At 44.7% G+C, this 14,938-nt stretch overlaps 1 protein-coding gene across 5 annotated transcripts in view; it reads left to right on the forward strand.

Moving 5' to 3' along the window:
- The first annotated feature begins 5,883 nt into the window (after window positions 1-5,883).
- Window positions 5,884-14,938, forward strand: part of NR3C2 (nuclear receptor subfamily 3 group C member 2) — a 211,452-nt gene continuing 202,397 nt past the window's right edge. The window contains exons 1-2 of one of the 5 annotated variants that reach the window (XM_061584708.1): window positions 5,884-6,811; window positions 11,217-11,283. Coding sequence is in view for 2 of the 5 variants with exons in the window: in XM_061584704.1 (XP_061440688.1) it covers window positions 8,951-9,005 (55 nt within the window). In the remaining 3 variants the exon portion in view is untranslated. Of the gene's footprint in view, window positions 6,812-8,694; window positions 9,006-11,216; window positions 11,284-14,938 lie in introns of those variants that run through there. The other 4 variants (XM_061584707.1, XM_061584706.1, XM_061584704.1 and 1 more) reach the window with 4 other exon arrangements.

Consider the following 14,938-nt stretch of genomic DNA (forward strand, 5'->3'; position numbering starts at 1 on the left):
TTTGCCGACCTCCATTATCAGAGGTGAGCAGTGTGTGTGTGGGGTGGGTTGTCCTGGCAGATGAGAAGCTACCACCAGTGATTCTCTTGCTGGCCATAGCCAGTGAAAACCCCCCAGAAACAGGGCATATTGGAGTGGGGGAAGGGAGGCCTAAGTTTTGGTTCTGTTAGATCCAATGCCCCATAGATCCCCAAGAGGCCCAATCCTCAGGCCCCTCAGCTATGTCAGCCTAGAGCTGGTGCAGCAATAAAGGGAGAGAAACCCTGCCATCCCCCTTTCTACCCTGACCGGCATGAGCTGGCAGTGCAAATGAGGTGGAGGTGAATCAACTGTTGTGCCTTCCTGGTCCTTCATCTCTCTTTTACACACACAATTGCTGTTTCTGTTTTTAAAAAAAGATAATCTAAATCATATGATTGATCCAACTAAAGCCACATCTAGTTTGACCCTTAGTTTATAATTTTATGTACAAGTTTTGCTCTAAGTGGAAAGGCAGGGTATAAATATGTTAAATGGAAAAAAAATATATCCGTAGACAATTTCCAACAAGTTCTCTGTCTGGTGCAAGCCTTAAAGTTAAGAATAATAATTTGTTTTTATTAGTGCTTACTTTACACTTTTTATCATTGTAGGTTGATGATGGCATGGATGAGAGACTTTTTTCCTTCTCAAAGTAGCAACACCTTCTGGGGCAAACAGCTGCTGAGAATGGGGGCAGGGGGACAGCAAGGAGGCTCAAGTGGAAATTTTAAAACCTTTCTCTGTGCCACAATATCTAGATCACACACAGCTGCTGTTTGTTTTTTGAAAAGTCAATCTAAACAATTTATTATTAATGAATTAAATTGATACACTTACGGAACTGATTTGACAAGAGCTGCATCTAGCTAGACTCTTAGTATATAACTTTCTATACAATTCTTTACAAAATGTTATCGTGATGGTGAATTTGGGGTGCCTCCATGTAAATTTCATAGCCATGTTTTTGCACCATGGAGATGTCACAAAGCACTGGATCTGCTATTATTACAGTGTATCCCAAGTACATGGATGTGATCTGTGATCTGATAGTGGACATGGTGGTTCTTTATGTATAAATCATGAGGATCCATGAGGATCTGAGATGTATGTTGTTGTGGGAGCCATATGAAACACTGGATCTATGATCTTTATTGTGGAGTCCATGGTCACAAGCAAGAGCTGTGATTTGAGAAAAGATTTGTAGAAATTCTGTTTATTAAACTTATTAGTTGCATATTACCTAAAAGGTCTCCAAGTGTCTTAAATTTAAAAACATACACATAAATACATTAAACCCTAGAAGAAAAAAGAAAATTCATACGAAAATTATTTTTTCATATAACATACAAAAAAACAAAACAGTCCCCTGCCACAATAAACTGAATCAACTCAGTCTATCAAAGGTGTGGGGGAAAAGGTAAGTCTTTACCTGGCACCAAAAAGATGCCAGCAAAGGCACCAGGCAGACCTCCCTGGGGAGAGCATTCCACAGAAAGGGAGCAACAAGCAAAAAAGTCGTCATTGCCCTCCAAGCCTCCCTCAGAGGAGGAACCCAAAGAAGGACCTCTGATGATGATCTAAGGGTCCAAGTAAGTTCATATTGGGAGAGGGATTCCAGGAAATATTGGGGTCCTGGGTTATAAAGAACTTCAAAGGTCAAAACCAGCACTTTGAATTGGTTTGGCAACCAGTGTAGCTGGAACCAAAATGGTGTTATATGATCTGTTAGCCTCAAACCCGTCAACAGTCAGGCAGCTATGTTTCGCACTAACTGATGCTTCCAAACTATTTTCAAAAGCATACCCATGTAAAGCACATTGCAATAGCCCAATATTGAGGTTACCAGAGCATAGATTACCATGCCAAGCTATCTCTGTCCAGATAGGATTATAGTTGGGACACCAGCCTAAGTTGATGGAAGGCACTCTACAGTATCAAGGTCACCTGTGCCTCAAGTGACAGCAATGGATCCAGGAGAACTCCCAAATGACAAACTTGCTCCTTCAGATGGAATGTGATCCCATCTAGAGCAGGCTGCACAGAAAGAACCACCAAATAACAGCATTTCAGTTTTGTCTGGATTAAGTTTCAGTTCACTGGGCCTCATCCAGTCTATGATTGCAACCAAGCAGATTTAGCACATCCACTGTCTCACCTGCAGAAGGCAAAAAGGAGAAATAGAGCTGTGTCATCAGCATTCTGATGACAACACACTCCAAAACTGCATTATGACCCCACTCAGCAGTTTCATGTAGATGTTAAGCCATATGGGGGACAAAATCATACCACAGAACTAGCAATGCCCCCCAAGAAGCCACCCATTGAAGTAGGAGTGGAACCACCACAATGCGATGCCCCCAATGCCCAGCTCAGTCACCCCAGAAGGATACCATGGTTGATGGTGTTGAAAGCCACAGAGACACCAAGAAGAAGCAACAGGGTCACACTGCCCGTCTCCCTCCTGACACAGGACAACCAAGGCAGTTTCTGTGCCAAAACCAGACCTGAATGCTGATTGAAATAGATCTAGAAAATCTGTCTCCTCCAAGAGTACCTGGATCTGGTTAGCAGATACCATCTCAAAAATCTTTCTAGAAAAGGGACATTTGCCACTGGTCTAAAAATGTTAAGATCTTCCAGGTACAGGGAAAGAGTCTTCAGGAATGGTCTCACTATTGCCTCCTTCAGGTAGCCTGGGACCACTCCTTCTTCAAGTGAGCACTGATTACCTCCTTGGCCCATCCAGCCATCCCCTCCCTGCCAGATATTATAAGCCATGAATGGCAAGAGTCCAAGTCACAGGAGATTGCACAAACCCAGCCAAGTACCTCATCCAACAACACTGGACAAGTAAACTTCAGCCACCTCACTTGGAACATCAGCACCAATGATGGAGTCCAAATCCCAGCAGTTAGAAATGATTTTATCCTCAAAATGCTTAGCAAGCATGTCACAGCAGGCTTTAGGTGGCTCTACCACCTCCCTAGGGCCAGTACATAATAAGCACTTAGCCACTCTAAACAGCTGGACATCAGCTGGACATCAAGCTGAGGATGCAATGGAGACAGAAAAGTTTTCTTTGCTGCCTTCATTGCAGATGAATAGGCTCAAATATGAGTACTGTATGTAACAGTTTTCTATTATGTTTGCTAGCTTTCCTCCACCTGCACTCAAGCTGTCTCCCTTTTTGCTTCATTGCTGTTAGCTCCAGGATCTATCATGAAGCTTTCTAAACTCTGCCAGTTGGGAGAGGCTGCTCAGGTGCAATTGTGCCACCCCCAGGGTCACCTTTGTATTCCACAGATCAAACAGGGCTTCAGCAGAAGAGCCAGCCATGCCAACCAGAAAATGCGCAGAGCCCTCTGAAAACCAATTAGATCAATTCGTTTCTAGGGGAGGACCATCTTAATAGGTTCCCCATCCCTGCAGAGGGAAAAGGCCACTGGAAGTCTAAAACTCACCAGGAGATGTTCCCTACCTTCCTGTCCCTACCTTCAGATGATCCTCTCCCTGCCCAACTGAGAAAAGCAAATCCAGCGTATGCCCAGCTACATTCATTAGTTTGATGACATGTTGAGCAGCCTCATGGTTGTCATGGCAAAATGGCCTCAGCATGAATGTTGGCATCTCCCAAGAGAGATCCTCAGTGCCACATCTGAGACTGCATATGTCAGCTCAGGTAGGGAGACTGCTGGACAACAGGATGGGCTCCATGCTTCCAGAATTTCAGAACTCCTGTGCCAGAAGGCTAGATATGAGTAAATGGTGCCCTTATCTTCAAAGAGAGGGAGAAGGCAGCTCTGGAAAACCACATAGCACGGGGATGTTGATAACTGGACAAAATTCTAGAACATATTATTAAGCAGTCAGCCTATGACCATCTAGGAAATAATGCACTGATTACTAGGACCCACCCTGGGTTTATCATGAATAAGCCATGCAAGACCAACTATCTCCTTATTTGAGAGTTGGTAGTCTGGTAGATCACAGAGACCTTGTGCACATAGTATATATTGAGTTCAGCCGAACAATTGGCAAGGTCTCTCATGAAATCCTGGTTAACAAAATGTTAAAATATGGGTTGGACAATACTGTTATGAGGTGGATCCACAGCTGGTTGAACAACAGTACTCAGTGATTGTTCATCAATGGCTTTGTGCATGACTGTTTTGGATTGATTTTACTTTGTTTTTAAATTGTATTACTTAGTTGTTGTAATCTGCCAATAAATAGAGGGAGGCCTTGAGAGGAGTACAACAAGGCTTTGTCCTAGATCCTGTGCTGTTCCAACATTTTAATAAGTGACTTGGATGAGGACACAGAAAGGATGCGTATCAAATTTGCAGGTGACACAAAACTGGCAGGGATAGCTAACACTATACAAGACAGAATGGCAATTCAGAACGATGTTGGCGGGCTAGAAAACTATGCCACAACCAAGATAAAATTCAAGAGCAATAAAAATCCTGCAATTAGGCATAAAAAGTTAAATAAAAAGCAATTATTTATTTATTTATTGTATTTATATACCGCCCCATAGCTGAAGCTCTCTGCGTGGTTTACAATAACTAAAAACATTAAAAACAAATATACAAATAGGATAGGATAGGATGAAAGACTTGCACACAGAAAATGTAGCAATTTGTTCTCTGGTTCTTGGTGGCATGACTAGAATGAAAAGATTGAAAATGCATGGAAGCAGATTTCAGCTAAACAAGATGAGGATCTTCTTAACACTAATAGCTGTCCAAGAGTGGAACAGACTACATCAAGAAGTGGTGGACTTTCCTTCACTGGAGCAAAGGTATTTGAGCAAAGGTTGGACTGCCCCCTGTCAGGGATGCTGTAGTTGCATCCTGCATTACAGATTCTGCACTGAGCAGGGGGTTCAATTAGAGCAGGTGTTCTTAACCTGTGGTCCGTGACCTGGGTACCAACAAAATCAATTTCCAATGCAATAAAATAAATCACATTTATTTATTTCTGGGGTCCATAGCTTTCATCAGATTCTCAACCGTGTCCATGTCCCTTTGAGGTTAAGAACCACCGGATAAGAGAATCTCCAAGATCACTTCCAATTCTATGATTTGGTCCATGTTTTTGCACCACATGCTGTTTGCACTGCAGTCTGTGGACTTAGATGGAAGGTAGCATAGGGTGAACGATTTGGAAAGTCTCCAAGTTAAAAAATAAATAAATCATGATCCATGATGCCTTTTACTTCCCATTTCCTGTCTGATATATGGCAGTGTCACATCACAAAAGGTCGTCTCCTAGTTTGCGCTGCTAAAGCCCCGCATACATATCCAACCCCACTGGGTTTTCTAAAAGTAATAAACACCTAATTTTCATCTTTCGGTTACGCCTTCAGTGCCGTCATGCACGCAGGGAAGAACGCAGCCCTATACACTTTTACAGCAAGGGCTCGGTTCTTTTCCGGGCGGAGGTGGGCAGGGTGGAAAAAGGTTGAAAATGAAACAAAAAACCTGTTGTTGCGCGTTGCTGGATTGGGGCATAAACCGAGAAATGCGAAGGTGGCCCTAATGGCTGGGGAAACGCGCGCGTACTGTAGGTACAGCACAGAGAAGGCAGAAACTGCCCTCCCCGTTTTCTCTTAGCAGTAGCGTTTCCCTCCGCGCCATGCGTGTGCCTTGCCCGCTCGCCCGCTGGCGTGGCCTGCTCAAGCCGCCGTTCCCTCCCTGGCCTTCTCTGCGTGGAAGCCACGCACGGCCACGGCCACGGCCACAGCGGGTTCGATAAAGTCTTTGCGTTGCTCGAGTCGCTCCCTTCACTTTTGTGCCTGGAGGGGAGGGGAGAAGGGGGCGGAGCGGCGGGCGCTCTGGGTCCTTCACAGACCGCCGCCGTGAGACGGGCCTGGAAAGAGAGCGAGGGAGGAGGGAGGACGCTATGCTCCTCCCCTTCGCTTGCTCTCCTTCCCTTCCTTCCAGCAGCTCCACAAACCAGGAAGCAGCTCCAACAGCAGCCCGCTGTGTGTGAGTGTGTGTGTGAGAGAGCGAAAGAAGGAGAGAGACGGAAAAACACACTGGGAAGCGAAAGCGGCGACGAGGAGGAGGAGGAGGAACAAGCAGCAGCAGCGGGAGAAGGTGAAGAGGAAAGGACACGCGCGCAGGGAAGGCTGCTCAGAAGAGCCGGCAGGGGAGGGGGAGCATTAAAACTTTACACCCGCTGAAGCTGCTCTCCGTCTCCCGCCGCCCACTTCTTTCCGCGGCGGCGGCGGCGCTGCTCGTTGGCGCAGATGGGAGTTTTACCTGGAATGACACAAGTTTCATTTTTTTGAAAATTCTTCGGAGGGTGTCTCTCCCTCTATTTTTTAAAAAATAAAATACAATACAATAAAATAATAAAACCTGCTGGATCTGACGTTCGCTCGCTGGCTCCCTTCTCCCTCTCGTCTTCCAGCAACGGTCGGCGATGTGACAGCCAGGGGCAAAGCTTTAGCCAGCTCTCCTTGCCGAGAGCTGTCACCCCAAGCAGGGTCATCCGAGTGGGCTTCTCCGTTTCCAGTTGCGCGGCCCCGACCCCCGTCCAGAGAGAGGCTGAGGCTACTGCCGCTTTTTCGCCGCTGCTGGGGCTTGGGTGTGAGACCGTTGCAACCTCCTTCTCTGACACCCCCCCTTCCAGGATTTAACCCCAAATCTCCTATGGATCCACCTTCTTTCGTTGCCGTTCGTTCCTAATTGGCCGTTGTCAGTCCTGGATCGGACTTCAGAAGTGGAGGGTCTTACCTCCTCCGGTTATGACACGTCGTGGGGGTGGTAGAAAAATGAAGGTGAGTACCGGGGGGGGGGGAAGAAGAACCTCACTACACTTTACTTAGAGTCCTAGCGCCTCCCGAGAGAAAAGACCTGGGGGGGGGAGGCGGAGGGCTGGAGGTCCAGATGTATTTCGTTTCCCGGATGGTGAGAATTATAAAAGAAAGGAGAATTATTGGGTGACACAAATAACAAAATACCTCTCTAGGGAAAAATGTGCAGAAAAGGCACCTCCAGGTCATTGCCAATTATATGCATATCCAATTTGAAACTTAGTTGGGGAGGGGGGCAACAGCGAGCACTTCGGCCTTTGCATAGATCTTTGGAAATTGGGAGCCGGGCTAGTTCTTCAGGTCTCGTTATTAGTTCTAGCAATGAGGATCAATATCTGCCAAGGCTAAAACATGAAGGGCACGTGACTTCTAAAATAGTCTGCCGATGTGGTCGAGTTGTGATGCTCCTTTTTCGTGAGAAAACAGCCCCTCGATATGCACGAAGGCTTTTGTTTCTGCTTGTGTTTAAGGTTAAAGTCGCCTTTTTGAGTGGTTCATTGTCGACGATGTACTTTTGCAGGCTCTCTTGTCCAGGGTGCCTGGAAATTCATTAAACTTTATTTCGCAGGGAGTTATTTTTGTCTGGGTATTAAATGGAGAGAAACGGGATCAAGAAGGGTGTGTGCACAAACGGAGGGGAGGGGAAAGGAGATGTCTGCTGGCGGGAGGAAGGGGAAGATAATTTACCCCGCTGTTGTTGGCTTCGGGGGTGTGGGGTGTCAGCATTTGAGGGGACCGACGAAGGTGAGAAAGCTTCCTTGACCCCCCCCGGAAACATGCGTCATTACAGCCAGCCTTCCAAACGAAGAAGGGGAAATGTCCATGGCTCCCTAAAATATATTTAGAAACTCCGGTCTCAAAGATGGAGCGTGGAGTGAAATGCTTCCAAGTCCTCCTCGGGGTCTCGTGTTTGGAATTCGGGTTTTTGTTTTTTTTATGGCTCCCGCTTATCAGGCCGCGCAACTTTCAGAAATCAATCAATCAAATAAATAAATAATCAACAAATCCCCGAGCTGGACTTGGCAAAGAATATACCAGACGCAATAAAGTGCAATCAGGGAACCAGAGGGCAAGTCCTTGAGCCTCTTAATAGGTTTCTGTTTGTTTTTGAAAGGTTAAAAAGAGAGAGAGAGCTGCTTATTGCATTGACAACATTCGAGTTCTTCTACTTTGTTTAAACATTGATATTCATTTTTTTTAAATGAAAACCCGCTCGCTGTCGCTTTTGCGGCTGCTCGGCGAGGAGTGGGGGGAGGGTAGAGAGGCAGTGGTTAGGGCGCAGAACGGAAGCGGCCCCCATAGCGCTCACCTTGGTACAGGTGGAGTTAATGTCTCCGAGAGACCGCGGGAGGCAGGGAAAGGAGTCTCGAGAAGTCAGCCCCCAATCTGGATATCTCCTCCATTTCAGAAAAGGGGGAGGCCGGTGGGATGCAGCTTAGGAAGAAGGCGCTGCTTGAGGGCATGGAGATCCACCTCCAACTCTCGTCTGAATGGACTTCTTTTTCGGGGGGGCTTTGCTTGAAAGCCATTTCTCTTTCGTTAGCCATACATTTTAGTGAAGCGTTTAAAACATCCTCCGATTAGTTTCTAAGTCTCACTGTCCCCGGCAGCTCCAACTGCAAAAGACAGTTGCCAGGGTCAGGGGAGGGGTGGGGAAGAAAACTACCGGACCCCCCCCCGCCCCCCCGTGCAGTCGTGGCTGGGGCACTGTCCTAAGTAGGCTCTGTAGCTTTAAGGAGAGATATATTTTCTCTCTTGTGTCGCAGCAACTTTGTAGCAGTCATGTCGCCCGCCAAGTGACTGACAGAAGCTTCTGCCCAATGGAAAGCGGGATAGACCCTGATACTGTGGCTTTGCTCTTCTCGTCGCCCAATGGGGAAAAGGGAGAGGAGGGACCTTGTCCTGAACTTTATCTGAGCATGTGACATGTTTTTAAAAGGACTTGGCACCTTCGCGCGCGCGCCCCCGCCTTTTTCTCTCTGCCCTGAATAGTGTCATTAGGCGACACAACGAATCTCGAGTTCAGCGTACTTTCTGAAGAATAAAGCTATTCTTCGTTACTTTTTCCTTTAATTTTCGATTGTGGATGTTTTCTTTAGGTGGATGACACTTGGAAGGGGACGTGTGGATTATACCAACAGGTGGAGGGACAGACAATGTAGGTGTGCTGGGGAAAATCGTGGCTGTTGAAGTTCTAGTAGCAAGGGATGACTGTACCCTAATAATAATAATAATAATAATAATATATAATATAATAATAATAATTGCAGTATGGGGATACAGACTTCAGGGAATTCTAATTGGGGAGAAAAAAACTTTTTATATATGCCTTAAAATAGTGCTGTGGGGACACATTTTCAATTGTTGCGTGTTCTCTCAGCATGTTTACTGAGGGCCGTAGAAACCTTAGATGTTCTGCTAGTTTGTGTGATTTTAAATCATTGCCGTTATTGGTGGTAGATTCCCCTGTGAAGATCCTCAGGAGGAAGAGCAGATCCTGTCTCAAGAGGAAGCTTCAGGATTAGGGAAGAAAAAGTGGGCCCAAAGTTTTTGTGTGGGTTGGTCATCCATCTGGTGTTGCGGTAATGAGTTTATAGGCTGAGATTTAATGAGGTGACTACTGTTTTTAGGCTGGGGTTGCATGCTTGCTTTGGGTGGGAAACTAGGTTGGGTAACTAGGTTGGGTGAAGCTTGCATGCTCTGTTTAGGAGCTAGGACTGTCTTTGGAGGCTACAGGCTAGGGTTTCTGCTAAGTTTAAGTGCCGTAAGACAGAAAAGCAGCCACCTAGTTGAGACTCAAAATATAGGCTCGTCTGCCTTGCAGGAATTGGATAGAGAGTTGAATTTTGCATGAGTTTGTAGGGGGGGTGTAATGTGGATTGCTGCTGTTACAGTTGCTTGCATATTTCTAAAGTTTCAGCATGGATAGCCAAATTTAAAGTTATTCAGATTTTATCTAGTTCATTTTTACTCAACTTGCTGAATTCCAGTGACTGTGGAATTCATAGATCCTGCTTAAAAGTAGTTCCAAATGGGATGGTTTGGTAAGGGTCCTTTATTCTCAACCTTATTTTTTGAAATTGAAAGTGCATTATTTACTGTTTCATTATATTTAAAGATAACTGTGCAAGTTCTGTTAGAAATGCAAGCCATGGCTGAAGGTGCAGTTGTTTTAGTCCCCGTTCTCTATAGGTTATTACTTTGATGTGTAGCTTATTAATTTTAGATAGTTATAGAATCTGGGGGTCGGTGGAGAGAAGTGTGAGCTTTTATATCTTATCAATTTATATCATTGGTGGTTGATGCAGAATGAGGGACAGCCTGTTTCAGTTTTGCCTATTTCTGAATAAAACATAATCTCAATATAAAATCTGAAGTGTAACTAAATTTCTACCTCAAAACCTATCTAATGATGGACACCAAATGCCAGTTCACATAAAACACTGTCTGTGTGTGCCCTAGCTGTCTAAACTTGACATGCAGGTGGTATGTGCAGAGCTGTCTGTTGTCTGGAAGACAAGATGGACACTGGAGATGAAGTGGTCACTCAGGTGTGCTGGGGCTTGGATTGCTGAGGGACATCAGGACCTTGAATTTCAGAAAGCAACAGGGAGTCATTGAATATTCCATTGTGGACAGTGCTGACTTTGGATATGGTTAGCAATAAAGTTCTGTGTGGCCTTGGGCAAATCATTCTTGGCCCACCTACTAGATGTGTTCTTAAGTAAAATTCAGTACCTTTATTTATGCCCTAAGCTCCAGGGAGAAAGGATGCCATGTGCTGTTTGCTTGTGCTATCGTCAGGAAAGAGGGGCTTCTGAATTCTGTGGACATCACAGAACATCTAGGAAATGTTCTGCTTTGAGGTTATGCACACATGAACTATAGCTGCCAAGTTACCAGGTGAACTTGGTGGAAAAATTTCAGGCTGTTCCAGATATCTAAGATTCTAGGTACGAGGAGCCTCTATCCTCCAAAGTTATCAGGCTTGCATAATACTTTTGTATGGTTTGGGTGAAAAGTACAGGAGTACTTTAATGCCCTTGCTTATGTGATTTGTTCACATAAATATCACAATCAATAGTAAAAAGGGCACAAATAGATCAGTAGAGAAAAAAATTCTGTTGATCTTCAGGTGAACATCATTGAGCAGCAGCACAAGCAGATTCTCAATTTTGTGTCCACGTTGGGGAGGACATACAAAGCTAGTAGTTCTGATTTCACCCATTTTTGCTTGTTCCCTTACTGAGAAGTTATTGTTCTCCCCGTAAAAGGTTTATTCTCATTTTTTAATTTTTTAAAGTAATATTTTAACTGTTTTCTGATTAGGTTAGCTCATTTTTAATGTGCAATTTTTATTTAACTCCAGGGGGAAGTTGAATGAAGCAATGCAAATCTGATAAATACATGCCATGATTTGCTACATGTGGCTTCATGTGAGTTAAGCAATACGTTACAAATATTTTATGGATATAATGTTATGCATGCTTTTGTCATTCTTGTTTTGTAAGATTAAACTAGTGTGTCCTTACAAACCAGTCTTCATATATTTGTAATAGTGTGGCAATTTCTCTTATTTATTTGCAGAAATTAGAATTACAGATTTGTCAAATTTAGGTAACAGTGACTTTATTTTCTATCTAATTTTTTTCAAGATCTAGGTATTCTCCAAAAAGTATCTCCTTATCACTTCAGGATAGAGCAAAAGACTGATATTAAAATAGAAAACTGCCGATTCAGTAACTGAAACAGTAGATTATCAATAGTATGGCAAGGGCAAGTAAACAGATGACAATGTAATGCTTAAATAAGGTGGCATGATGTTTAGCAAAATGAAAGATGCAATAATGTGCATAAAATATAAAATATGGCATGTATTAAGGACACAGTTTACTTGAATATCTTTCAATGTATATAATTTGGATAACTGAAGGATGTCTTAGCTCCCGCACCCCCAGCTTTATTATTAAAGATAATCACTAGAATTTACTTTTTGGTCAACTAGAATATGGTGTAATCAGGCTTAATCCTAGATTCTGAAGTAAATTCTACTGAAATAAGAAAATTTACTTGTGAGCTTTGGATTGGGTTTTCAGTCTGCCAATGATTCCTCAATTAGGTGAGGAAGGAAAACTACATGACAAATAGTAAAGCTGTCATCAGAAATGCACTTAATAGGGATGAAGCCCCATTGGACACAGTGGGAATCACTTCTGAGTAAACATGTATAGGACTGTCTCATAGCTACAATCCTGTGTACAGTTTCTTGAAAGCAAGATCCTCTAAGCACTGTGGGACTTAATTCTGAAAAAACATGCTTTGGATGGACTACATATATGATTCTCATGAACGGTCTTTGATCTCAAACAAAATATAAATATTCTTTTTTCTCCTGCTGATAAGAATGAAATTTTAAAGTTAGCAGAGAATTCTTAGACTTCAAAAGTCAGATTTAATTTTCATTTCATTATGTACACATTTGACAAACCAGCTAAAGGGCCAGTTTGTGCATCATGGTAAACTGGTTAAAAGTTTCCCATGAATTCACCTATTTGTGCTGTTTTGCTCCTTCCCCACTAGTGTGCAGGGGAAACAAGCCATTATCCTTGGCTTTTCATTATGTCTGAACCAGGGATCATTGATTCTCTCCTCCTTGTATTTGCAGGGAGGAGCAAAGTGGGTGCAATCAATTTATGCATGGTAAACCCTGAATTATGGCTTATTGTGAGATGCTAACATATCTAGTGTGTGGTGGGACAACAAGGTTGTTTTTGTCAGGTTCATCTGCCCTACCTTTGTCTCTGTGTATTTGATGTAATATCTACATAGCAAATAAGGCTATGTATGTATGCCTAATAAGCAAGCCTTTGCTCTCTGGTTTTAAGGGGTATTGAATCATGCATTAGCAGGTGTGTGCACATTGGAATCTTCATTTATGTATACCATTTAAACCGGGTGCATTGAACATGAGTTGAACGGTGAGACTCCATACCTAGCAAGTCTCCGGGGAGGGGGGGAGGGAGGAGGGAGGCCAGTTTTGGTAGAGTAGGCATTGATGGGACCATAGAAAAGCCCTTGTTATCCAGTGCTTGTATGCTAACTTTCCATATCTTGCCTCCCAAAACCCCTTTGCCAATGTCACCAGGGCCGGCGCCAGACATGCCGGCGCCTTTGGGCACCAGCCTACCCTGGGCCTTGGCACATGTGTGCTCATGCACGCATGCCCCACCTACCTGTCTCTCCTGTCTTTTGCGGCTGTGCACGTAGTGCGGGCAGGGCTGCCATTAACCAAGATGGTGGCCGAGGTTTCCATAAGGGGCTGAAGCCTCCGTCACCATCTTGGTTGATGGCACGCATGGTGCTACACGCGTATATCCCTGTCATCAACCAAGGTGGCGGCAGGGGTATCAGCACCTTAGGAAAACCTCAGCCACCATCTTGGTAAATGGCAGCCCTATGTGCACAGCGCACGCAGCTGCAAAAGTGTCATGGCCCCGTCAGAGGACTCATCAGACGAGGATGACTCGGGAGTAACAGCAGCAGACCCAGAAGCAGCAGACCCAGAAGGAGAAATGGAGGAAACTCCTGAGAACCCAGCTCCTTCTCCCCCTCAGCTGCAGAGCACCCCAGACCCAGCTGAAGCCCTTCAGCCAGACGCAGACAGTGAACAGGATACTCCCCCCTCACCTGCAGAACATAGACAACAGAAGGTCAGGCAGAAGAGGGGCAGGCCTGTCCACTTAAGGCCAAAACGCTGATGGCTCACACCTGCTGAAAAACCTGCTCCTTAAAAGTCAAACCTTGGCTTCAGCATGTTGCTGACTACAATGTCAGGCGTGACCACTGTGTGTGTTCCTATCCCCTGAACCTTGACTTGGACTGATCTCTCGGCAAACTAGACCCGGACCTTCACTGATGTCTCTTCTGGATTTCTGGCTTGGCACGTAAGCTTTGAACGGCCTCTGCCCTTATCTTGCTTCCTCCTTGCTAGCCTGGCAGATTTATAGCCAAGCTGCCGGCTGAGGACTTACGGCCTGGCAATTACCAAGGAATCTCCAGCCCTGCCTGCACCCCCACCGACACTGCTGTCTCAGTGAAGAGCTGACAAAAAGACAGGAAAGACGGGTAGGTGGAGCCAGCGAATGTGCAGGCAGCTTGCAAGCTCCCTCCCTGCGATCTGTGGCAGCTGGTCTGCTCCGGATCATGAAAGGGGAGCACTACTCCTCCCTCACCCTATCAAGGGGGCCCTCAGGGGCCCCTGTGACCCCAGGGGCCCTCGGCCAGGGCCCAACCTGGCCAACCTTTGGTGCTGGCCCTGAGTGTCACCACTGACTGAAGTAATTCTCCACCCTTTTCTCTTGTACCACTAAGCTAAAGAAATTGATGGCGGAAAACTCGCGCTCGTTGGTGATCCAGTTCCTTTGATCTACCTAACTTCCCAGCTATGAAGATAACTTAATTATTTGGGTGGAGTAGGTTGGTTGTCACAGACCACCTTTGGGACACCAGAGAGCCTGATGAACCCCTCCTCAGGTCTTAGCTTTGACAGCTTTTATTTGCTGTAGATGCTAGTGTGAATGCACTGGGGCAGTTCTTCTGGCCCAATGTTAGTTCAGTTTACACAATTTGCTGAAACTACAGAGGCCTTCAGTGGCTTTTTAGATCAGCATTCAGGTACCATAGTATTTTACATTTCTTTTGGCATGTACCGAGAGATATGATGACAGAACATTAAATTGGCTGGTGAAGCTACAAATGTATTTGATAGGCCTGCACACATTCTGATGATGGAAAGCACTTTGTATGATATGTTCTTGTATGATAAAATTATTACCTTCAGATTGTTGGCACATCTTTATTAAAATGTTGCACTCAGTATTCTTAACATGTTATGTATGTTCAGCATGTCTTATGCATATTCAGCATGTTTGTTTCCTGATCTGGACTTTATTCTAGATTATGTGCATGCAATTAAGTAAAATGAAACTTTAAAGTCGTTTTAGAAACTCCACCACGTTTCAGAAGAGCACATGTTTTTAAATGACAGAATTTAAAACAGATTAATAAAATGATAAACATAGATCCCAGACT

Source organism: Rhineura floridana, chromosome 9 (genome assembly GCF_030035675.1).
Source record: "Rhineura floridana isolate rRhiFlo1 chromosome 9, rRhiFlo1.hap2, whole genome shotgun sequence".
Classification (NCBI taxonomy): domain Eukaryota; kingdom Metazoa; phylum Chordata; class Lepidosauria; order Squamata; family Rhineuridae; genus Rhineura; species Rhineura floridana.